This window comes from Passer montanus, unplaced genomic scaffold (assembly GCF_014805655.1).
Source record: "Passer montanus isolate IOZ18808 unplaced genomic scaffold, ASM1480565v1 scaffold10, whole genome shotgun sequence".
Lineage (NCBI taxonomy): Eukaryota > Metazoa > Chordata > Aves > Passeriformes > Passeridae > Passer > Passer montanus.
In genome coordinates, this window is record NW_024356505.1 from 20,253,237 (window position 1) to 20,278,872 (window position 25,636).

General features: G+C 41.3%; 1 protein-coding gene across 1 annotated transcript in view; it reads right to left on the reverse strand.

Annotated features, from left to right (window-relative positions):
* The window catches only part of COL1A2 (collagen type I alpha 2 chain), a 39,643-nt gene extending 16,001 nt beyond the window's left edge, over positions 1-23,642 (reverse strand). The window contains exons 1-30 of the mRNA XM_039708748.1: positions 23,433-23,642; positions 21,304-21,314; positions 20,656-20,673; positions 19,939-19,974; positions 18,227-18,310; positions 16,883-16,939; positions 14,727-14,771; positions 14,577-14,630; positions 14,184-14,237; positions 13,772-13,825; positions 13,203-13,256; positions 12,879-12,932; positions 11,130-11,174; positions 10,876-10,929; positions 10,728-10,772; positions 8,630-8,683; positions 7,387-7,485; positions 7,260-7,304; positions 7,053-7,151; positions 6,414-6,467; positions 6,208-6,315; positions 5,002-5,055; positions 4,800-4,898; positions 3,880-3,933; positions 3,402-3,500; positions 2,324-2,377; positions 1,674-1,727; positions 1,495-1,548; positions 1,342-1,395; positions 503-547 (exon numbers count right to left, since the gene is read on the reverse strand). Coding sequence (XP_039564682.1) covers positions 503-547; positions 1,342-1,395; positions 1,495-1,548; positions 1,674-1,727; positions 2,324-2,377; positions 3,402-3,500; positions 3,880-3,933; positions 4,800-4,898; positions 5,002-5,055; positions 6,208-6,315; positions 6,414-6,467; positions 7,053-7,151; positions 7,260-7,304; positions 7,387-7,485; positions 8,630-8,683; positions 10,728-10,772; positions 10,876-10,929; positions 11,130-11,174; positions 12,879-12,932; positions 13,203-13,256; positions 13,772-13,825; positions 14,184-14,237; positions 14,577-14,630; positions 14,727-14,771; positions 16,883-16,939; positions 18,227-18,310; positions 19,939-19,974; positions 20,656-20,673; positions 21,304-21,314; positions 23,433-23,502 — 1,761 coding nt within the window. The 5' untranslated portion in view covers positions 23,503-23,642. The remainder of the gene's footprint in view (positions 1-502; positions 548-1,341; positions 1,396-1,494; positions 1,549-1,673; positions 1,728-2,323; positions 2,378-3,401; positions 3,501-3,879; positions 3,934-4,799; positions 4,899-5,001; positions 5,056-6,207; positions 6,316-6,413; positions 6,468-7,052; positions 7,152-7,259; positions 7,305-7,386; positions 7,486-8,629; positions 8,684-10,727; positions 10,773-10,875; positions 10,930-11,129; positions 11,175-12,878; positions 12,933-13,202; positions 13,257-13,771; positions 13,826-14,183; positions 14,238-14,576; positions 14,631-14,726; positions 14,772-16,882; positions 16,940-18,226; positions 18,311-19,938; positions 19,975-20,655; positions 20,674-21,303; positions 21,315-23,432) is intronic.
* Positions 23,643-25,636: the final 1,994 nt, after the last annotated feature.

Consider the following 25,636-nt stretch of genomic DNA (forward strand, 5'->3'; position numbering starts at 1 on the left):
GGGAAGTGGGAGGCAATACCTTCTAATGACTATTCTGGTTTCTGAATTCAGCCCACTATTTATTCAAAAACAGTACTGGGGAGGTAGGAGCTGCCTAGCAAGGGATAGTAAAACTGAAATGGTCAGGTTAAGAAAGTCTGTGCACAGGCACTGCAGATGAAAACTCCCATATTCATCAGGCCTCAGTGTAACACTGCAGGAGCAGTCCTTTATCATCCAGAGTCTCATTGTAAGGTATCATTCGATATCATTATTTGGATAATATTCATACTTATACAGAAGTTTACTAGCACTGGCAACTGTGTTAACCCTAACTCAAATACCCTGACCCCTGCAAAGAGCAGAGAATATTATCCTTCATTCCTGTAAGTCTGCTGCAATACACTATTCTGTAACAGAGAAGAGCTTTTTGCTTTGAGGAACATGGAAACGTACATAGTTACAATTATTATTGAACACATTATTAAGATAGTCTGTACCAGATTTCAAATGAGTTACTCACTCTTGGGCCAGCAGGGCCAGGGACACCAAATTCACCATGAAGACCCTAGAAGAGAGTAGATATAGAGGTAAAGTTTATTTTACTTGCTTAAATTGTACTCTGTTTCTTAACAACAAATGGAAATTCTCAAATTGAAACAGCATATTGAAAAGTTTCAGACAATTTTCAGACAATCCATTACATGTGCCAAAATAAGCCCTTTTCCGACAGCTGCACAGTATCTCAAGGTAGATATTAGATAACATTTTTTCATCTGAAGAGTTAGTTATTAAATTACAAGCTCTTTTTTCAGGCATATGCAATGTAAACTCTTTTACAGGGACAGAGATGTAACTATAAATGTTAAAGGCGATTATGACACTAAGGATGCACAATTTGCAGAGTACATCTCACACTAACTGTGCAGCAGCTAGAGCATGAATTGCCACTGAACCACCTCAGCTGGATGCCATTGTACATTCCCTGAAATCAGCTGAAGTGCAAAAATGGAGTAGTGCAGGTTAGATTGAACCTTGAAGATTTTGAAAGAAATGTGAAGTAAAATTTTTCATGTACTGTCTCTTCTAGGGGACGAAGCATATTTTATTGCTACTTAAGGCCCAAAAAGCAAAGGGCTATCTTTGCTCTGTTTCATACCAAAACTTTTTGAAACAAAGTATGAGGCAAATTCCAATGCAAAAGGAACTGTTAAAGTTTGCATGATTGCTTTTAAAGTCACCCTGATTGCTTTGTTTTGGCAAATAGATTCAACAGGCTCTTGCTCCACCACGTGTGCCATTGCAAACACAGCCCTCATGCAATGCCTGCCCCATCCATGGAATGCTGTGTCTGTCACTCACCCTCTCGCCTGGTTTGCCAGCCTCTCCAGCAGGACCCGAGGGACCTGGCAGACCCTGAGTGTAAAGAAATAAGAATACAAATATAGTTAAGGCAGAAGCTCTTCACGCTTTGGGAACCATGGATAAGATTGAACAGAGCACACAATTACTTGCCTGGAAGCCAGGAGGGCCAGCAGGACCTGTTTCACCCTTTCCACCTTGGTTGCCCTGGGTGGAATGAAAAACAAGCGATTAACTTGGAAGAAGAAATACAGGGAAGCGGATTTTAAATGGGAAGTCCCATTAATGAAAAGTAAATCACAGATTGGATTTGTGTGGAGGCTGTTACTTACAGTGACTCCAGGAGGACCTTGAGCACCGTTGTTTCCCTCTGGACCAGGAGCACCCTATATATGTTCAAGCAGAAAGCTATTATCAAAGATTTCATTTGATATGAGTAATATCAAATTAAAATTATGTGCCAAAACCAAACATCTCTGACTGTGTATTTTGAACTTAACCATTTACTTGCAAGAACTTCACAGCCAGAGGTACTAAAGATGCTTAAAATTTTAAATTCTCATAATTACAGAATATAGAAGCCTTGCTGATAGCATTTTTCCCAGACAAGACTGTCTTTAGGGTCCCTTAAATGGAAGAATTACAAGTTTCAATTACGAGTAAAAGGTTGGAAATTTACAGGATTAATTAGAAACCATGCACTGTGCTATAAGATTTAAGGACAGGGAGTACTATTTTTTCCTTTTCATAGGATAATACCCTATAAATAATTATCCCACTAATACCCAAAAAGGGGAGTTTTCATTTATCCATTAAGTAATATACCCCACTGACATGAGGCTAAAATTAATGCATTCCTAAGGGCTTTTCTAATTTCATCATCTAGTCATACTTGCACAAGCCAATGCTATCTTATTACAGAGGTTTGGAAAATCTACTTTTTTTCTCTCTGGAAGGTGATAAAGAAAATATATCCACGTACCCGTGGGCCAGCAAGACCAACATTGCCTTTTTCACCAGGTTTGCCAGGTTCACCCTGAAGTTGAAAGAAAAAGATATAAAAGTTAACCAACACTTCATATTCGATTCAGTTTAAACTACTAAGCAGAGACTTCTTCTCACTGCCGGAAGATTTACTGTAATATTTCTTTAGCCCAAATTAAAACACACACAAGGTCCATCTGTCTTTTTGGATCACTTAGATTAGCTCAAAAATATATGTCTTTTCAAAATTTAATGCCTTTTTGTTTTTAAGATTGTAATTCATGGCACTCCATGTAGTATCCTGTGTAATACACTGTATGTTTGCATGTGTGTGTATGTACAGCAACACCCAAGTCCGGGACACGATTGTTATGGTTTAAACTAAGCAGAGACTTCTTCTCACTGCCAGAAGATTTACTGTAATATTTCTTTAGCCCAAATTAAAACACACACAAGGTCCATCTGTCTTTTTGGATCACTTAGATTAGCTCAAAAATATATGTCTTTTCAAAATTTAATGCCTTTTTGTTTTTAAGATTGTAATTCATGGCACTCCATGTAGTATCCTGTGTAATACACTGTATGTTTGCATGTGTGTGTATGTACAGCAACACCCAAGTCCGGGACACGATTGTTATCTATGGTGTCTGTGGGACAGGTAAAGAACTCCACTGAAGTCACTGGTAGCTTTTCTTCTAAATTGACTGAGCTTTGGATAGTGCTCCATAAATAACAGTACTCTGGAACTGGTTTAATGGCCAAACTTGACAGAACTTTTACAGATGTGAATATATAGAAATGATAAAATGTACATACTGAAATCATAAAATAGACATATATTATTCTAATCACTTCAGTTTCAAAATATCCCTAAGCTAATTAAACTGCATTTTCATTTCTTTAATCATATTTTGGATAACTGGAAAATAATTTGGAACAGAACTCTTGAATGTAAACAGATGCCATCTGATGAGGAGGATATAGGGAGATGTGTTAGATTAATGGTAGAGTTGGGACCCTACAGATTAGTCTAGAAATACTTTCATAGCAACAGAAAATTTCTGTACTGTACTTACAGTGGGACCTTTTGGTCCAGGGAATCCAATGTTGCCAGGCTCACCTCTATTACCAGCTGGACCAATTGGCCCAACTCTACCATCTGCTCCAGGGAAACCCTAGAAAAAGAAATAATTCCATTAAATGGCTGAGGTAATTTAATTAGAGTTCAGCTTTAGGAGAAATATGTACTGACAGGAAGCAAATGTCATTTAACTTTTCACCATTGTTGATACATTGCATGCTCATGCATCCCTCCCTTTTCCTCCTTTTTGTAGAACTCTGTATTTCTTCTTCCCCTTCCAGGACATAGGCCTGATCTGAGACCCACAGAAATGAATGGAAAGCTTCACACTGATCTTCCCAGTAATACAATAGAAAATCTTGCTGATTTTACACAGTTGTGTTAGAGCTCAGTGCTGAGATGTCTGCTTTACACTACTGTACTTGATTCTTTCCTATGCAAAGGGGGAACAGAATAAAAAGCAAGGTACTTACAACAGGACCTTCCTTGCCAGCAGGGCCTGGGCTTCCAGGCTGACCTGGGAGACCCTGAGAAAGGAAAAGGTTGATGTTTTTAGAATGAAACCTACTCACCCAACACACAACCACCATTTTATCTACATGCATGCAGGCACACACATAGAGGTGCAGAGTTATCAATGTACACTGCTTAAACAGGACTGTAGGTGCTAGCACATTTCCACCTGAAGCACACTGACTGTTAATTTGGTGGTGTGTGCTCCCATGCCAGATGAAAATCAGTGTAGGAAAGTACCTGTTTTACTCATATAAACTAATTTAGGTTCTGCTTTCGAGAATAGTGTGTTTCAATGCTTGCAGAGCCTAATACTCATATGTGGGCATTGCAAATATTCACAGGGTAGGGTAGGAAGAGAAAGAATAAGGAGTATAAATGTAATGGGATTAACATAATCTGGCTGCAGCCCACACCACTAAAAGTAAATGGCTGTTTTCAGTGAAATCATTTGCAAAACAAAAAAGGAAGTAATTGAGATCAGCCATTTCACATCATTTTAGTAGGATCTGCTTTCCTTTGAGTTCATTAAAGAGAACACACACACCTTAATTGTGACCATAATGATCACATTCTGTAGCTAATCACAAGTGGAAACCCCTTACAGAAGTCAATTCAGTATCCAGTACAAGAAGACAGTGCTCCATCCCACGGCCATCAAATGCTATCTTAACAAAACTAACTAATTTTAATAAACATTCTGATGCTTCTTAATTGTTCCCAATGGGGTTTTTTTCAGTTGAATGGTGAAAGTGCCCTAACTGTGGTTAACACATGCTGAATTTTTGCAGTTGTATTTCTGAATAACTTTGTCCATTAATTGTAATTAATTTTCATCCTATGTGGTTCAAACTTAATCCACCACAGAGTTCGAACTTACTCTTGGACCCATAAGACCAGGCTCACCAGGACGGCCAGCATCACCATTAGGACCCTTAGCACCAACAGGACCACTAGCACCACGGTTACCAGCAGGTCCCTACCAAAAGGAAGAAATAAAATTAGGCAGAGGCAGCAAAAAGCATTGTAGATCTGTATATAAAAGGTGGTTCAAAAAATAGTGACCCAGACAAAAGTCTTACCATGACACCAGCTCTGCCATCAGCTCCAGGGAGACCACGAGATCCAGGTACACCCTGCAAGTCAACACAAAATTAATCAAGACAGGAAAAGAAATAAATCTCTTCCTGTGAAGTGTATAGTGCCTACTAGATTTCAGCCTTCCAACCAGGTCTGCTGACTGTGAGGTAGGTGCAGCTTTAAGCACACAGACCTCAGTGTAAATAAGTATTGTGAAAGAAACCCTCTCACTTCCTGTAGATTTCTTTAAATTCTAATCTGTATAATTTTCAGTGTTCATGAATCAAGACAGGGAAAGAAATAAATCTCTTCTGGTGAAGTGTATAGTGCCTGCTAGATTTCATCCTTGCAACCAGGTCTGCTGAATGTGAGGTAGGTGCAGCTTTAAGCACACACACCTCAGTGTAAATAATTATTGTGAAAGAAATCCCTCTCACTTCCTGTAGATTTCTTTAAATTCTAATCTGTATAATTTTCAGTGTTCATTGTAACTAATAATGGCTCTAGCCAGCAGCTAGGATCCCACAACCTCCCCCACTCATTCTCTCTGTAGAGAGTTACTGACTCTGAATTCTTTATCTCTGGAAAAAAAAATAAATCTAGGGGAAGCACTGCCATTTTTCGTATCACTTTCCTGTGAATTCTCTTCCTTCACACAGCTACATGCTTCCTGCAGTTCATGGAGTGGCTTCCTCACCCAGTGAAAAGTTCACTAGACATCCTTGAAGACACTGAATTGAAAGCTTTTGTTCCCCATTATGTGTGAGCCCATTACCAGTTTTAAGCAGTTAAATCCCATCACAAACTTTTAAGAATAATTAGAAGACAATTCACTAAATATTACGCAGTGGATAAACCAAAGCTATCTGTAAATACTTCGGGGAGTAAGTATTTACTAAGAGAGTAAACAAGCATTAATGCAAAGCCAAAATCAGAAGATAATTCACTAAATATTAAGCAGTGGATAAATCAAAGCCATCTTTGGCTAAATCAAAGCCAGTAAATACTTTGGGGAGTAAGTATTTACTAAGAGAGTAAACAAGCATTAATGCAAAGCCAAAATGGGTTTGGTCCCAGCTAATCAAAAGGTTCAGAATTGAAAATTATCACTGCTTAGTCTCATAATTATTTAATTTTCCTGTGAGACTCTAGATTGATTTCCACTTTCTTTTTTACTTCTAAGTCTGGAACATGAAAAGGAAACCTACTCTCAGACCAGCAGGGCCTGGGGGACCAGCAGAGCCAGGTTCACCAGGGCTGCCTCTCTTGCCTTCCTCACCACTAGGGCCAGGAGGGCCAGCAGGTCCAGCAGCACCCTATGTTGAACAAACAGAAAAAAGAACATATCAGACACCGTGTTGCAGATATTATCAGGCTTTTGACTGAAAAAGCCTTCACATTTTGCCATACTTACAGGCTCACCCTTCATACCACTTTCTCCCTTGGCACCAGCAGGGCCTGGTTCACCCTAGAGTCCGAAACAAAAAGAGATGACAAAATTACGCATCATTCCAAAAAATCCCTCTTCTATCTGGAGAGTTTACTCATGAATAAAAAAAATTATTTTATCACCTAATGGCATGCCTCCCTCTATTGTGAAAATGGCTAGTGAGCACGACTGTATTTTTGACTTAAAAGGCACAAAACCAAACATGTTAAAGGTGCTTAGAAATGGCAGTATTGAATAACAACACATTTAGGGCTGGTTCTGCTACTGAGGATACCCACTGAGGTCCTAGTTGTGACATTGCTGCCACATCCCTCTCAGTGCTATCAACATGGACAGAGCTTCACAATCACATAATGTTCTGCACTGGAAGGGACTCACAAGGATCACTGAATCCAACTATTCCTTGCACTCATAGGGAGTGCAAAGTGAACCTATTCAGTCTCAGCATCTAAAGCAAGTAATGACACACAGAAATTGTTCTACAATGCTCTAGCACAGTGCATCAAGATGTCTGCACTATAACAAAAACATGTCCAGAGATCTTTTACAACTGTGGACACTGTGTCTGGTTTTCAAATACATGCAATATAAGAGGTAACTTACAACAAGTCCTCTAGCACCACTAGGACCAGCAGGGCCAGGAGGACCAAGAATACCACGGGGACCAGGCAGACCAGGAGCACCAGCAACACCAGGAAGACCCTGTCCAACAGAAGGGAAAAAAGGTAGTGTGAACCCTTTGTCTCTTCTGCTGCATTAACTGAATTGGGGTTTTTTAGAGGAAGCATGTGTGAGTGTAGTTGTACTTACAGCTGCACCTTTAGCCCCTGGAAGACCATTAGCACCGGGGTTGCCCTGTTAAGAAAGGTAACAATACTGGTTAATTAAAAATCAAAAGTGAACACATCTCATAGATAAAGCCTGGCAAGTTACTCACTGGAGGCCCAACAGGACCACTAGAACCAGGAAGTCCAATCTCTCCTCTTGGGCCAGCAGGACCAGTAGGACCAACATTACCAGCAGGTCCGATTTCACCCTGTTGGAGAGAAGGACAGAGCCCTCTATCAGTGTACACAATCTTATGGCAAGAGTCAAGCAATCTTGTATCAGCCTGGCATGAAGACAATCATATTTGTGTATTCCCACTTCAGAGGCCAGGAAACCAAGCAGCTGAGAGCTTTTAATGGATTTTAAAGGCACTCAGGTTGGGATGTCTATTTAGGCTCCATATAAGGTAGTGGCTAAGACAGGAAAAGCAGATGTTTACCCATAAGGTTGACCAAAAAAAATCAGAACTAGAATTCCAGTTTCATTTGCATCCATGTGCCTCCAGAACTGGCCTGAGGTGCCACAGTACATGAGACCTAATTGGCCATTATCTTGCACTTTAGGATGCCATTTGCATAGATGCAAAATGCAAAATTATGCCTGATCAGAGTGCATATGATAGTGTTCATAATGGAGTAAATTATAAAAGAAAAAGGTTCTTGCTTTTATTTTCATAAGGCTGTGTTCTGTAAGTTTACTACAAGAACCTAAATATAATGACATGGATTTTATGACAAATGGTCAGATGGTCAGCAAGGTTTGTAAATGAAATATATGTAATACTCTTTCCTCAAATGCTCTGTCCTTCCTTGGTCACTCAAAATATTGAGGATCTTACCCAGGTAAAAAAATGCTAAGATCTGAGAAATAAAGTGAATAATTTAAATTATAGTCTGCAAGAGCAAAATCATACTGCCCAAAACCGGAAAAATTTTAAAGCAAATTCTGCATTGTAATTTCAGGGACTTAGATTAGAAGTAGCCCAATATTCAAATGCAGCTTCTTCATCCTCCACTATTTCTGTAAAGTGATGTTAATTGCTGCCTCACTTATTTACCATGATTCATGTTACCCTTGTAAAGTGCCCCATATAGGAAGCAGCAAAAGGTTTATGTGTCTTCCTGAACCTGCTCAGCTTCAATCTTCAGCTGTGAAGTAAGGCTGACTTTTAAATTAGCTTTCATATCTGATGCTCTCCAAATACAGACCAGGATGAGGATGAATCCCTAGAGTAACTAGTAAGAAAGCACTCTTAGTTCATAGAGGATGGGGTTTTTTGCTGCCTAGAAACTCTGGTCAGTACCAGTTTCATCTTCACTATCAAATGTACCAGTAGAAGCAGATGTTCATACCTTAGCACCAGGAGCACCTGGGAAGCCTGGAGGACCAGCAGCACCAATAGGGCCCTGGGAAGTGAAAGGGAAACAGTTGTGTAAAGGTATTCAGCAACAACAGAAACATCTTGCTTGTTGAAGTAACCAGATTAAAAAAATGCACATTTACTTGTTCCACACATTACCCCCTCAGCATGCTAGCTGCCTTTTGCAGTTCCAGACTGACAGATTTGGTTCCCTACAAACACTTAAGAGCCAGGTGAATGTGTAAACAACATTTGCAGTGCAAATTAAGCAAGAATTGGTAAAACCTTGCCTTGAGGCCAAACACCTGAGAAAGAACAAACAGAGGATGAGCAGAGGCAGGTATCTGCAAGGCAAGGTGACTGATTCTACTATGTTTACCTATTGCTGTGAGATTTGTAATTACATTGGGACCAAGTTCCAATGCACCAGACATTACAAGAGAAGATACACTGATGGATTCATAGCCTTAATTTTTAATGCACACAAATTAAAAAAGGGATAGTTTTTCTTCAATTATTACTTAAAAATCCAACTCATTAATTCATAATATATTTTTTGTGAGCTAACATCTTTTAATTAGAAATATTTATAATAAAACTGCCTTACAAATACAAGGTAATAAAACATGTCAGGTGGTATGACAAAGAGGAACTGCATTCAGATAGTCTATAACTTACTCTATTATAAAGGGGGTACCTGGAATTGTCACTAGTTTTGCATAAGCAAAAAAAAAGAAACCAAATGCCCTTTAGGATATGTGTGAAAGCATAAACTTCCAGAATTTTCATTGCACTGGCTTTTTTATATTTTAAATTTCAAGTGGAAAGAAGGATGAAACATTATTTCTTTTTTAGTTTTAAAAAATGAGTGTTAGTAACTACTTTGTAGAATACTTAAGGTATCTTAACCTAAGTATGTGAAAAATAACTTCAGCCTGGGACATATTCAACACTGTGCCCATTGTGAATAACCTATGCAATCGGCAGCTTCACGACATTTTTCCTATAGCAACGCAACTGCCTTAATTCAAAATGTCTTCAGCTAAAATGTTTTGGTTCTACTACATCAGAACTTAGCTATGAGATTTTTATTTGCCTGCAATTTAACTGCCTAATCACATATTTTTAAATACTCCACACGGGAGAACATAAGAGAAACTCACAGCCATGCTCATATTCTACTCTGTTAAAGCACAACAGGTGTTTGAAGTGACAAGGGGTATTAAAATCAACTTTGGCAAAACAGAACCAAGTACAGCTTTAGCATAGTCTTAATTTTTGAAGGTAGGAAAAAAAACCCAAAACTATTAACTGTTATTACTATTGTTCTGCTGTATTCCAGATTTGTTTTATAGTTTCAAAACTATGTCCTTGTACTCAGATTTATGTGGCTGAGATAAATGAAGTTTCTGAAGTCAGGGGTAAATTATGATAACACTAACTCCTTTTAAACAGACAAATCTGCATTGGATTAGCTCTTATTAGAATTGTTACTATTTACCAGTCAGATCTGGAGAGGTGAATCTTGCTGGCCTTTCACACTAGCTCACAACTCAGGTATCAGTGGTGAATGAAGAAGGTTAGTGCCTGCAGGTGCAAGCTATGCCCTGTTGTGCAAATATAATTTACAGGATGTATATAATTATAGCCATCTCTAACACTTGCACAGTATGTATTTATAGTCATCTGTAACACATGCATGTTATGCATCTGTTAAAAAGTAGAAAGTCTCCTTAGCTTTTGGATGAGAATTATTCTGTTAGACTGTTGGAAATGAGAATTCTGTGCACTGGGTATTTCCCAGTGAAATGTGCTGGAAAAACTTCTCATGAAAGCACCAGTGCAAACAAGAGAATATTTGGTTTCTTTGAAATGGATGTGTTTAATGTAAATCCTGAGGCTCTCATGATACTGTCTGCAAACGGTTTGTTTCACTAATTTCTCTTTGTGATGGTCTGATAAGCAACAAAGAACAATGTTAAAAACATCAACACAATAAACTTCTTAAGAGCCCAAGAAAACCCCTAAAACAGGAAAAGAAGCACAAAGCCTAATGGAACCAGGCTGTCAAAATTAAGGCTTAAACTTACAGCAGGTCCAGTGGGGCCAGCACTGCCATCACTTCCACGAGCACCCTGTGAGGAAAGAACATGATAAAGAGTTTAAAAAGAGAGCTGAATATCAGAGGGAGCCACAGTAAGTGGCTATATGATGACAGATAGATGGGAAGCCACTTACAGCCGGTCCAGGGGCACCTACTCTTCCTCTCTCACCAGGGAGACCACGAGCACCCTTGAAAGAAAAATTAAATTAACTCATTTATATATTTTCATTGAACATAGATATATAGAGATCTTTCCCTCTGCTAAGTCATATTACTATTACATTAGAGTATCTGTAGTGTCAATAATGACAAATATTGAAGAAAATGCTGGCTGAACTAAATCTATCAGATTATACTTTCCCACAGCAGCAGTGGGAAATATACTTACAGGTTGTCCTGGGGTACCATTTTCACCAGGGGCACCAGGCTCTCCCTATGAAAAAGAAAGTTTGGAGGCTTGAGTTACTTACAGGATGCTTTGGACAGATAGTCTAACACTATCAGAGAGATTTTCAGCTACTGGATCCCATGTTCTGTGTCTTCTGTAGCATTTTATAACACAGCACTGTCCTTGTTGCTGCATCACACTATACCATAATAGCACATCAAGTCCTGAGTGTGCAGAGACTGCAATTGTCCCTGCATACTCTGGAACACAGCCAGATGGAATCCTTTTAGAAGGGAAGGGCCAGAGAAAGTTGTGTCACTTGCTCAGCTTTCTTCACTCCCTTTCTTTATGCTGACATTTACTCTGTAGTACACATTTAAGAGATCGGATCTGGATAGTCAACTACAAATCCAGATCAATCAGCAGCTGTTTTTTAGCTAGAGCAGAATCAGAATGATGCTTTCTCTTGCCTTAGTGTAAGTTAACAAAATTCTCTCAAATGGCGTAAAATAAGGATCTGCCTCAGGTATTTTTAACTTAAGACCAATAATAATAAGTATTTGAGCAACAGCCTTTAATACCTGGCTCCTCTTCCTTCACTATTGTATTCTCAACAGTCTTCTCAACAGGTCTAGGCTGGTCTACAATGACAAGATTTGTCATTCAGGTAATATTCAGGATACAAGTGCTTGTATCCTGAATATACCTGAATGCACCTAGTCTTAAATGCTGCAAAGAGAGCAAGTTTTTGCCTTCATTGCTGCTTTCAGCATGGTTTTATCATGAACAACCTTGATTTAATATGCTGGTGTTTTCTAGCTAGTAACTGTTCTGTCCTTTACTTATGTGCTTATATGCTTTGAATCTCCAATGACTGGACAGACTTTGTCATGTAAACTTTTTCTGAAGGTTAACAACTTGCAGTGATATTGAAGATTGTTACGTTACAACTAAAAACCCTATAACCAAGTAGTGCTAAGCTCTTAGAAACAAGCAAGATGGAGAATTAGTATTTGACTTTTTAATTTTTTTATTTGAAGTCTGTGAATATAAATCCCCTGTGAATAAGTCAGGATTTCCTATAACCCAATGATGCAACAGTGAATTTTTCAAGAACACTGATATTAGGCACTGAGGTAGAATGGGAGAAGAAAAACTAAAATATAAAGAGTTTACCATAGATGTTTCTAAACTATATTTCAGAATATATTATTAAGGGTTTTTAAAGGCTAGTGTTCAAATGTGCTCTAATGTGAAGACAATAAAAGAAAAAAGATTGTGAGGATCAAATAGCCTTAACTCAGAAAAGCACTGTATGTATACAAATTTTTAGCAGGAAGCATTACACTGATCTCACACAATAGAGTTTTGTAGGAAAATGAGATTATTTCATTTTAGCATGCTTTAAAAAACCTACCCAAATGTAGAATACAATCCAGAGAAGAGCAGAGATAGCAAAATAGTCTGAAGTGCTGTTGAATCACTCCATTAAGAGCCCAATTCTACAGCCTTTATTCACTGAAAGCAATAATTTGCTTACAACTTGATTGCGGGCTTGGGACTAAGGTCCCAGGAATGTTTTCTTATGACAAGGCCCGTGTATTTGTTCTACATGGATCCACTGACTTCTAGATTACTGTGAGCTGGGCAATGTTTAATGGCAACACGGATGACTGATTGGATGGGGATTCACATGTCTTTTGCTAGGAAGAGCTACAAATGTATCCTACATTTTTAGATTGTCCTTACCTTGGTTCCAGGAGTACCAGGCTGTCCCTTTTGACCATCCAGACCATTGTGTCCCTATATTGAGTAGAAAAATAAATATTGATACATATTCTCTCTCAAATGGCTTTATGCAAATTCTTAGTGTTATAACATAAAATTTCCTCCCACACAAAACTATTCCTTAATATAATCTTCTGATTTTTCAAAAGTAATTTATATCAGGCAATATTAAAAACTTTGAAGAGGTTCATAAACTCTTCATTTGCAGAGGATTTCCAGGGGTTTTCAGTATGCTGCAGTGATGTTAAATATGAAATATTCAGGGAAAAGTATATATGTACTCACCCTAATTCCCTTAAAGCCAGGCAGACCAGGAGTTCCAGGGAAACCACGAGCACCCTAAAAACACGCAGTGCATGAATGATTGTATCTCATATTATAGACTGCAGTTAAAATGAAAGATGATGAATAAGTCTTCCAATAAAACTAACAAGTACATTATCATTCAAGTAAGAAACAGAATCCAGATCCTAACTTCTCAGGACCAGACTTATTTCAAGACTAACAGTAATCAACCTGATTTTTCCAGTTCTGAATCTCAGAAATTGCATGCATTACCATGTGACAGCACAGCTTTTTTAACTTTCTATGCCAAGGTGCCAGGTTACCTGTTTAATTCCACACTTCTGTTACTGTTATGCCACTTCTGTTACTCATTACTAGCTTTAGTGGGAACAACGTAGGGAAACAAAATAAAAACACAACTATATGATATCCCAGCAGGTGAGGGCTGAAATTGTATTAATCCATATAAGGAATATTACTAGACTGTTAATGTGGTGAAATTCAGAAAGGTTGTTAGGTTTCATTGATTAATGAACTGGTTTTATTGTACCCAGAAGATCACTACACACCTGAGGTCCAGCAACACCCCTCTCACCAGGTCTTCCAGGTTTGCCAGGGTGACCCTACAAAATGCAATAAAGATGCACTAAGAAGGAAAGCATTTATAAAACGGCAACACAAACCACTAATGGAAAAGAAAGTACATTGGCAAGCCTTCTCTTTTTCCATAAATACAGGGAGATTCTCAACTTTTAAGTTTTCTTCTCCCTGTATCCAGGCAGTTAAATAATGTATTTGGAGTGGTTTGGAAGTTTTCCAATTTTCTGTACATTTCCAGCATCTCTTGTAATTATTTCAGGGCTTTATTTTTTTAACGATGTATAAAATGTGGCCAATGGAATACTTAGCTTAACAATAATCTGGTTGTTAGAGTTGAATCACCACCTTGAAAGAGATGAGTAACATTTAATAACCACTTACGTCTTCACCAGCCTTTCCTGGAGGACCAGGGGGACCACGAGGACCCTGGGGACCCTGTCAAAAGTAGATTGAGAATTACTTGAAGCCTAAGTCTTCATACACATCTACATCTACATCTACATCTACATCTACATGTACATCTACATCTACATCTACACTGTTTTCTGACTCGAGTTGGGGCATAGTTGGAGCCTAATTGAATTTTCACTTTATGACTCCAAGTGGAGAGAGCCTGAATTTGAGTTCAGCTCTGTTTCTGTAACAGGATCAAGCAGGAGTATCCAAAAATTCCGAGAAGTGCATACGGGTAGGAGGAATGGGCCTAAGCATTGCAAGCCTACTTTGGTGTGCTATTCCTAATGCTAGCAGTGTCTGTGTGTGATCTGTACTTACTGTTTGACCAGGTTCACCAGGCTCACCAGGAAGACCTTGGAAACCAGGAGGACCCTAGAAAATGAGGGAGATATTATTGGTTTCCAAACAAGATAATTTGTAATTTTGCAGGTATGTCAATGTCATTAGGAGAGCGAAGACTGTACTCACAGGGGGTCCAGATGCTCCAGGTGGGCCTCTGGGTCCCATTAAACCCTAGGGAAGAAAAATCACAAGATCTTTTTAAGAACATCACAATTATATGAACTCATCTATGAAACCAACTCCCAGCATTCCTAAAACATAGTTAGCATCACAGTTTCCAATGTGCAATGTTCAAGTGAAATTAGAGGAAGTTAAGAGGTCGGCATGAATTTGCATGGGCAGTCCAAGTGCAAACATCTAATGGTAACAAACCAGCACAGAATCCAGTGGGATGATTAGAAATGTACCATTATGGCTGTGAACTTCATGATTCATCTTCTTAATCTATTCTGGCTTGTTAGAAAGTGAACTGGTTAATTCTGTTTTGAATTCTTCCCTCTACCCTTCCTGTGCAGAAGCATTTAAAGATGAGGGTCATAACACATCATGAAAGGCTCTTATACATATTGTGTATACATCTATTTCCAATAATTATCTACTTCTATTTAAATATTTCATTGTTTTCTGGTATTTATTAAATTCTCTTCATATTCACTTGCAAAATAAGTCACTAATACACTTTCCTTGACATTATTTAGAATTTATATGCATTTTGAAAATATGGGATGAGAAAAATCACTTCTAAAAAGGCAATTTCCATAGATTGGTGCACTCTCTTAACAGTTATCTTAAGGTTTACTAAGCAAGCAAACAATTTCAAACTGAAATTTTAACTTACACTTCTATAGCCCAAACAAATGATTTAGGAGACATTTCAACAGATATAATTATGCTTTAAATTGGTTTTAAACCTTTCTCTGAAAGTATTTTAGATTTTCTCATTACAACGTTAAAATCATATGCCAACTTCTCAGTGGTTTATGTAGCTTTTCCATAAAACTGAAAACCTTTTATTAAGAGGAATAAATGCACATTAATTACAGGCATTTACTCATGGAAGCTAAAGCACTGTTGTGGATATGAAAATATGCAGTAATTCTAGGTAAAATAATGGTTTCTAGACAGTCTGAATCATATGTGCTGCATGAACCCTGTGAATTTCCTCTCAAATTCTATTCTATAACTAATTTTCCCTTCCTAAATTTTACATATTATTTATGAAATAAATATGTCAAACTTAAACATTCCTCACAATAGGTAGATTCTACTGCTGTTTCTGTCAAATGAACCAAACTGAGTAAAAATTTGTAATACAGAAATGGTGATGCTTCAGACAAATCCTCATCTATGTTTTCTGATTAATTATCAGACACTGAGGGCAGAATTTCATTAAAGGTACTCCTATTTTCTATATTTCTTAACTAAATGGATGCCAAAGTGTTTTCCAAAATCCATTTAATATTAGAGAGTTTTTGGAAGTGGAAGCAAGTGCTTGACCCAGAGTAATCCTGGTCATCCTTCATCCTGCTGCTCACCCATCAGATGCACTGTCTGTGACATCAGCATGTGTGGTGAATTTTACTCATATTCTGCTACCTTTGTATACAGAAAATATTTGCTAACATAAGGAAGGGTTAGAAGTTCATATGGAGTGGTAATAGACCCCTTAAATTCCATTTGTATATAGTATACTGTGAGCTATAGAGTCCTCCTCAGAACAGCCTGACAGTACCGAGTACTAACATTCCGATGTTGAGAAACAAGTGTGGTGCCCAATTTCCTAAAAAAAATGTGCAATCCAAGGGTGTCAAAAGAGTTTACAGCCATGGAGGAAAAATCATTACCAACTGGAGCCAAGATGCTGAGTTACTTTTTAGCCTGTGTCTGCTGTAGAGGGCAGCTTTACAGTTAATCTCATTCCTAAAACACAATCTTCTGTCTCAATATGGGTAAAGTAATATCACAAAGTACACGTGTTATCTAACATCAGATTATGAGATTCATTGACTCATAACAGTGTGGTCAATAAACAGAGTAAAAGAACAAGACCCAGCAGTGCTATATTCAAAAAAAAAGTACAGATTCAAGACCGTATTTCAAGCCCTCAGACTATTTAAAACACTTATCATCATCCTGTATTAAAGGATCAGTTTCCAGTCTGAGTCAATATATGATCAAACCACAAATTTTAGCACTATGTTTTTCATTAATGCAGCTGAATTAAAGGAAAATCCTAAACACATTATTCATGTGAGTTATCAAGTGCTATGTGATATACCTACCATAGGTCCTGGACCGAAATCTGCTGCTTTAGATGGATCATATTGAGCAGCGAAGTTCTGTAGATAATAAAAAGATTGAAATCAATATACTAAAAACTTTACTTTAAAAACTATTTATAATCAACATTCTGTATCTGAATATCATCTGATTTGTTATACTTGTTGTGAGGTTTGTTAAAGCAGCATACATATAACTCAGTAAATATAGCCCTATTATAAATATATTTCTATTCACTTGTTTCCAAAAAGACTTGATTTTACTGGAAAGGCCCTTTCAAACCTGAATATCTCTGCATAAGTGATAGAGAAACATTCAATAGTGTGAACTGAAAATTAGGAATATAAATTTAGTGCTCATTTAAACTGAAAACTTTCTTGAAACTCTCAAATTATTCTGCCTAATTTCCAATGAAGGAAGTTAAGCAAAGCAGTGAAAAAATATGCATAAGTAAAATTAATGTACCAGCCCTGAGTAGCTATTGCATGAGGTGGGCCCTTCAGTTTCAGAAATATCTGAGGAGCATGCAGCCTCAGAAACACTGCAATGGATTTTTGATATTTTATCAAAATAGAAAAAGATTCTCCACAACACAATCAAACCCCCTTTTCTTGCTTGTTTCATTGACGTATTGACATAAAAAAAAATGAAAGCAGTTTGATATTTTCAACTAGCAAAATAAAGTATTGAAGTAAAAAAGAGTCTTATTCCATGTAAAAGGACTTACTAAACTTGATCAGTACAATACCATCTGTCTTCATGCTCCCTATGTAGCTAATGTCAAGCAAAGAGTTAAATTCAGCATTCTGCAGAGAGTACATGATGGACACAGGTGCACAAAGTGTGTACACACAGCCCATTTACAGTTCTGCAGATGAATACAGATAAAAAGAAAAATTTCTGAAGGGCAATACTCTTAAAATTCTATAGCTCTTTTAATTGATTTTTAGCTTAAGGAGTTGTCTTCTTTGCTTATTCCAATACAGTTGCTGTCTCTTGGATCCAACCACAAAGGTTTCTTTTCCCCGTCTACTTAACAGCACTGGTTTCATTTAATTGATGCCTAACCCATACACATTATTGCTGTGTAAGTTTAATGCTAAATAACAGGGTTGATTTGCTCTTCTTCCTAAGCTCCTGTTGAATACAGAATCCAAATTTTCCATGGACTATATAAACCCAAGGAGGGTTTCATTGGAACTGGGCCATCAATTTCTTATGGTTCGCAAGAGAATGTTTCTTCCACTCTTCAATTCAACAACAGTGCTTTCCAGCAAATATAAATTTTGCCTTGGTTACAAAGCACAGCTTATGAGTTCTGGTAATAGAAAGTTTGGATGCCTTACTCCGCCAAGACCTGGAGGACCAGGGGGCCCTGGAGGACCTGGTAGACCATCTTCACCATCCCTGCCTGGTGGACCTGGTGGACCCTAGAGTTAAAAAGAGAATTTTACAGTGAAAATTAGAAGTGGCTGAAGAAATCTCTGATGTGGTAAGTTCACTAACAACCAGGCACCCACAGCACACCCTACAGCAGTGCTGTACATTTCAATAAACAGTTTCAATAAATGCTTAACTTGAGAAAATAAATATAGTCAGATTTTATGTTACCTTGCTGCACCTTGTATCAGATATGTACTGGAGCTTTGTATTTGGGAAGATTTACAGGGGCAATATTGGATTTACATTACCAAAGCATAACATCCAAACTAGGAAGCTTCATCTTAAGTAACAAACTTTAGACCTACGAAGCCCAAGGGACCCATGTGGACCCACACAGCCTGACAGATGCTGTTATTGAGAGCCTCAAGTTTGACCAGTGAGCATTAGAAAAGGTCAGTCCTACTGATATGAGTTAACATGGATCCAGAGTAAGTCCAACACCAATTTTTTAATCAGTATGGACAATTTACTGGCATAATTGCAAATCCAGTTAAAGTTTAGCAGTGCTCTTCTACAGGTTTTTGATACCATCCATCTGCTACCACTGCCAGAACTTTTACAACAGGCTGAAATTACCTGTGTTCAGTCCAGTAACATTTGTCCTTACATTCTTTCATCCTCAGTACATAAAGCTGGTGAAGTTTTGGCATCATGGCAACTGATGTGAGGTATTTAATTTGTCCGTTTTTTGGACCCAGTTCAGTACTTAATGAAATCAATAATAAATAGATTTCTAAAGGGGCAAAATTAGGCTTATTACCTTCAGAACAAAGAAAGCATGTCCTTTCATTAAACAAATTTAGTTAGTGGCAGTCTAAAGCAAATATCCAACTGACCACACCGATATAGTCTTCCTAATAGTTTCCATTACATTTATCAGCACACTGTGATCTCAGAAATCTTCAAGAGCTCCCTCATCAGTACTATGGCATTTTCATTTCCAGATGATAGAAAAAAAATACACATAACTACACATAACCCAGATAAGTATGTGAAGTTCAGAATACCACTTTACAAAAGCAGCAATGATGCAGAGGCAAACCATAAAAGCAGATATAAATGAACATTGCAATTAAATTATTCAACTGTCCTTATTAATGGTTACATTTACGGTAGAGCTTTCAGCAGTATAACATCCTCTCTGACTAGCAGAAGGTAGATAACAAATGCCCAGCTGCCATGAAAAGAGCTTTTCCAAAAAATTGTTGGAGGCACAGATAACAAATTATCTTCAAAAACGGCTTAGTCTATTGAGTTTTTATGTAGAGAGCTTACCCATACACCATATTATTCAAAGATTAAATGTCAACTTTTCCCTCTGCATTTCTATGTGTTATTTCCACTGTGAACAGCTGGAAAAACATTTTTCAAATCATCACTTGAAGAGCTAGGCTGCCCTATGATCTCAACCATATCTGCTCAGGCACAATGACCATAATTAGGCTGAATTTGGTACATATGTAACTCGGTTTCTTTTTTAAATTAAATTGCACATGCAAGCTTCTACAGGTACAATCATTTGATCTCACAGAATGCTTAAACTTAGTTTTCTCCTACTGGTCTTTCAACAACTGCTGTTCAAAGATCACAAGTAAATGTCAATCTAATTCCTTACCCTTTCTCCCTGTGGCCCTTTGTCTCCTCTAGGGCCCTGCCGGAAGGAAACAAAACTCAGTGAGTTACTGTGGAAATTTTCCAGGACAATACAGGGAAACAGACACATTAAGAAAAATTAGTGTACATTAAAAAGGAAAAGAGGGCTGCACATTCAGGTCCAACACCTATTTTCCACAGAAAGTGTACTTTTGTCCACAATAATCTACTGGAAATAGATTAGCCACTGTCACTGTTGTGTGAATTAAAAGCTCAGACTGCACAGACCACAGAAGTGCTTACAAAATTGTGGTTTGTTTCTACTGAGTAACTAGCTCTAATTTAACAGCAGTGACTTTTAGAAATAATATAGAATCAACTTAGCCTTTTAGACCTATATGGATACTGCTGCACTATTCAATCCATGTAAATCTTTACAAAGGAACTCTGTTTAAATAAGAATGATACTTTGATGCCATTTAGGTCTTGGTAGGCTTAGATCCACTCACAGGTGAAGCACCTTTGATTCAATACTTGAATTTACCCTGGTGTTAAAATGCTGCATTGATAATTTCCTCCTTTTTTCCTACCAATTCATCCCAGCACTACTGCTATTTTCAGAGAACACTGAAAATAAACAGTGTAGCCAATTTTCCTTTCATCCAATATTACAAAATATTAATCTGCTGAAGACTACCTGATATCTTTATTTCCACACAAGAAGAAGAAAAATGCTTACCTTGCGCCCTGCAGGTGGCTGGAAAAAAATAAGGAAGAGAACGAAAAAAAAAAGTTACAATTTCTGCCAGTATTTTGAACTAAAATAATGCATAAACTTAGACTCATTTTCTTACATAATTATACTTTTTCCCATCCAATATATTTAACTATGCCCTGTGATTTAAAATTACTTCGAAGGTTAGGAGGTTATATACAGCAAAGATGCATATAACTATATTAAAATGTAACTATATTAAAAGTGTCAATGATTGACAATCTTATAGCTATTACAGCCTAAAATATTAGAATTAAAAAAAAAAAAATCACACCTGAGCTCTTTCATAATCCTGCTGTGCAATGAAATTCAGACTGTAGAACCAGCTTTAAAGTAGAGTCTCCAACCCAAACTGCCAGGTACAATGTCCAAAGAGCACTGCTCCGTTACTTTCTCCTCATGGTCTCTACACCTATGAAGGCAGTCTCTCAAAAAGGCCGTCCCACTTGTGAAATTGGGGTGGGTACCTTTCCAGGCAGTGCCTTCAGGATCTAATCACCACTTTTCCATTACCACGTCGGGAATGAATGTTAGAAACTAATGCTGCCACACGAAGAGAAGCCTAGCCTGTTAACTGGAGTGCTATATATTAGATAAAAGATTTATACTGACCTGACTCACATCTGCAAAGAGAAGGCAAAGAAAAAAAGAGATAATTAGAGCAGGGCTTCAAATATTTTGCAAATTTGAAATTTTAAACTTGCTTTCAATTCAAAATTAATTTTGCTGCTTTTAATTTGAAATGCAATTTTTAGTTGATTTCCTTAATGCAATAAACATTTTCCTTATGTAATTTCTTCCTGCTAACATGATTATCTTACACTGGACAGACTCAAGGGTGAAATTGCCATGTATTTCAAATTCAAAATGAACTTGCTAATTAAATCAAAACAAGTAATATGGCTGATACAGTAAAAAGTCAGACATCAACTATAAACCTGCTCTAAATATGTTTCAACATACCTTTATTGAAAGCCTCCCCACCTATGTATTTCCACATATGTGTTCATGCAAGAGATTAATAAACCCAGGCAGACTGACACATGTGAAGATATTAAATTGTAGGAGTAATCGGAAATTTTCAGATAAATGGCTCAATCCCACTTTTTACAGGGAAAGGTTCCAGCCAAACATCCCTATTTCCCCATTTTTCTGTAAAACTGCGTAACAGGAAGCAATTTGAAGCTATTAAAGAAACACAAAATTACAAATAACCATGTCTGTATGTTATGCACTGCTAAGTGAGAGTATGCACTTTTTTCATTAGTTGGAGAAACAAAGTTTCTGAGTTTCTTAATTTCAAGGAATTAAACATTTATTTTGACTTAAACTCATCATGGTAAAAGTCTCACATCACACTCGAATGCCAGCAATTAGCATTACCACTAACTAACAGGTTGTTGGACGTTTTTCCACAACGTGTCACTTTGGCAGTGCATGATCACACTAAATTCAGATGATTCGTGCAGTCCAGAAAAAGGTAACAGCGCTGAAATGCTGAAAGCACTGGAATTCCGCGGCAGTACACACAGCCAGCCAGCGCTAACACAAAACTAAAGCCATTACTGCCCGCAGGGGACGGTGACAGCGGCGCCTTCCCAAACTCCCTGCGGGAAGCGCGGGGTGAGCGGGTCGGGGACCCCCACAAGAGCCGCTCCCTCTCCTGTGCGAAGGCGCAGCTGCCTCCCGCCACGGGAATTGCGGGAATGTCCCCAGAACGCCCGTCCAGAAGGGCCCCGCGAGGGCGACCCGGGGGACATCATCCCTGGGGCACCATCCTGGGGGGCATCATCCCTGGGGGCACCATCCCGGGGTCTCCCAGCGCCAGGAGCAGACAGCGCACGGCTCCTCCCTCCTTCCTTCCCCCTGGAACGCAGCCAAACCCTGGGTCAAAGCCAGGTGGCCGGGGGCTCGGGGGGCCCTTCACAGGGCGCTGCGCTGCAGGAAGGCTCCGCTTCGCCCCCAGCCTAGTGGCGGGTGCGTTCCCTCCCATCCCGGTGTGCGGTGTGTGTGTGTGCGCTTCGCTGACTGCGGCGAGGGGACACCACATCCTCCTCCAGCCAGAGGCGGAGAGCTGCACTGCGCCCTCGGGGAGCCGCGCTGCCTTTCCGCGCTAGAGCGGAGCGCTGCTCCTTCCCTGCCGCGCTCGCCCTGCCCCTCACGGCGCTCGCTCCCCTCCCGGAGCCCCGAGCGGCCCGCAGGGGGAGCCCCGCGCGCGGAGGCCGGGCAGGGATGGAGGGAGGGAGGGATGGAGGGAGGGAGGGATGGAGGGAGGGAGGGATGGACGAGCCGCCGCTCCCCCGCTCCCTGCCTCGGAAAGCGCGCCTCAAGTCTCACAAAAGTGCAGCCTGGGTGTTTCCGCTCGCCGCAAGCACTCTCCTCCCAGCATCTGTATCTCCTCGCAGCATCGGCGCTGGAGGCGAGGCTTTGTGCTCCTCTAGGTACGAGCCCGTCTGGGGAAGACGTGGTCCCTTTTATTTTTTTTTTTCCTTTTTTTTTTTTTTTCCCCATAGAGGGGGATCTCGTTGGCCATTTGCCATCTTTTTCTTAGGGAAAGAAAGAATCTAGAGTCTGATCTGGGACGGAGGTGGCAGTTTTTGAGCTGGTCTCTATCGTTTGGGAAGCAGCAACTCCCTGCAGACTGCCGTGCGTGGGGCGGGCGCCGGGACAAAGCACAGAGCGCAGAGCCGGACAGCCACCCCTGCCACCACCCCTGCCACAAACAAGCGGAAAGCACTTACGTTGGCCTGTTGCTAGGTATGAAGTTACTGCGAGCAGCAACCAAATCCGTGTATCCACAAAGCTGAGCATGTCTAGTTGCAAGACATGCAGACTCCTTGTGGTGCCGAGTCGGTTGGTTAGCTATCGCCTGTGGGACGCAGGCATACAGTCTCGAGGAGTAACTCCAACCTTAGCAGAAACCTGCTGCCAGGGACGCTAAATTAACCCAGCCCCGGTCCGCCCTACTTATACCGCAGGAGGGTCCCGGCGCCGCCCAGGCCATCACGTGCCCCGTGTCCCCAGCCCTCCGAGCAGCCTTGGCAGCGGCAGCGGCGGGGGGGCGGCGACGCTAAATTGGTTCCATGCTTTGAGGACGTGGACACTGAGGCTTTCGGAAGGAAAATCTGACTCGTCGTCTCTCTCTCTTTTTTTTTTTTTTTTTTTTTTTTCCCTTCAGCCGTCCCACGCCCCTCTGACCCGCCCCGCTTTTCTGGGAGAGCGGCCGGGAGCCTCGCCGGGCAGCCGGCTGGCAGCGCCCCGTGGGTTCAAAGCGGGAGCTGTCCAGGGCCTGCGGCGCCTCCCGCCCCGCGGGGCAGCGGCCGGAGAGCCGGGAGGAGGCTGGATCCCAGCTCAGCCTCGCTCCGCAGTCCCCCTGCAACTAAAGGCAAAAGGCGACGCCCTCCCCATCCCCATCCCCTCCAGCACGACCCCTGTAGCACGGTCACTCCGGTCCCGCGCCCCTGGCGTCTCCCTGAGGACAGCGGGTGCCGGGGACACCGGCAGCCCCTCCGCCCGCCCGCAGCCCCGGCGGAGCCCGTTCGCGTCCCGGCTGTTTGCTCTCCCCGGGGAAGCATCTCCGTCCGGGGCGCGGGCAGAGCCCTGCCCGTCTCCCCTCCGGGCTTCGCGGCCGTTCGGGCAGTGTGTGTGTGCGAGGGGAGCCCGACGTGGCCGCAGCCGGCGCCCCGAGCGCTCCCGGCCGGCTGAGCGGGACTCTGAGGGCGCAGGGAGGAGGATGGGCACTCCCGGCAGCTCCCCTTGGCGACGGCCACCCGCCCACCCAGCTGAGGGGAAGCTGGCGGGCCTGTTTGCCACGTCTGCTCGGCAGACGGCTTCTCCCTTCGCGGGGGAGGGGGCCGCGGTGGGCGTGCGAGGAGCTGCCCGCGCTGTGCCCCCGAGGGCCGGCCGCCCCGCCGCTCCTCTGCCCCGGGGCCGGGTCGGGGCCGCAGTCACTTGGGGTCGCGCACCGCGGCCCCCGCGGCTGCGGGGAGCTGACGTGGTGCCTCCGGCCAGGCCAAGCGGCAGCCGCGGCCAGCCCTCCTCCCCGCCCAGGGGCTCCTCCGAGGCGGGCAGCCGCCCCCTCCCCGGCCCCCTCCGCTCGCCGAAGGGAGTCCCGGGCAGAGGTAACGGCGAAGGCAAACAGCAGCCCCGCCTCGGCGAGGGGGGGACCTCTCCGGGGCGGAGAAGGCGAGGCGGGGGCCCGTCCTCGCTCCCCTTCCCTCCCCCAGGCGCGGGTCGGATCCCGCCCAGGCACAGCCGGGAGAGCGCGGGCGGCCCCGGCACCGCCTCCCGAGCGCCCCGCTGCCAGCAGGGTCGTCTCGCCCTCCGCCGGTCTGGGGGAGGTGCCGGGGGGTATCCAGCCCCTATTTATCAGCTGCCGTCGGGGGCACGTGTACGGAAAGAATGGGAAGGATGGGTCATGGATGCGCACCTGAGCGGGGACCCCGCAGGCGCTGTGTCTCAGGGCCACTGCCAGCACCGAAAGCAGCATTCCTGTGCCACGCATCCCCCCGTCCCCGGCTGGACAGCCTGCCTGGAGCTGCCTCCGCCGACAGGACAGTTCCTCGCTATCAAGAGTGCCGACGAAATGGAAAAGCCTGCAGTTTGGATAGGAAAATCCACAGCGTTAGGAAAAGCTGGTCCAACGAAGTGTGTCTGACCACAAAATGGTAGCACAACAAATGATGTGATTGAAGCATTGTAATAGAAGTATATGGCATGAAAGGTACATGAGTATTCTTTCAGGTTATCTTTCATGTGAATGGTATCAATTTAGAGCAAGAAGGATTTTAAATTAACCTGGACAGTGAAGATAACTACTTGAAAGTTTATACCAGCATAAACCGAAAGTACCTCTGTAAGCTTCAAACAAGTTAAAATAATAAATACATTATTAATACTGTTATAGACCCAAAGCAGTGTGGCTCAAGTCCAAGTATTTCCTGAT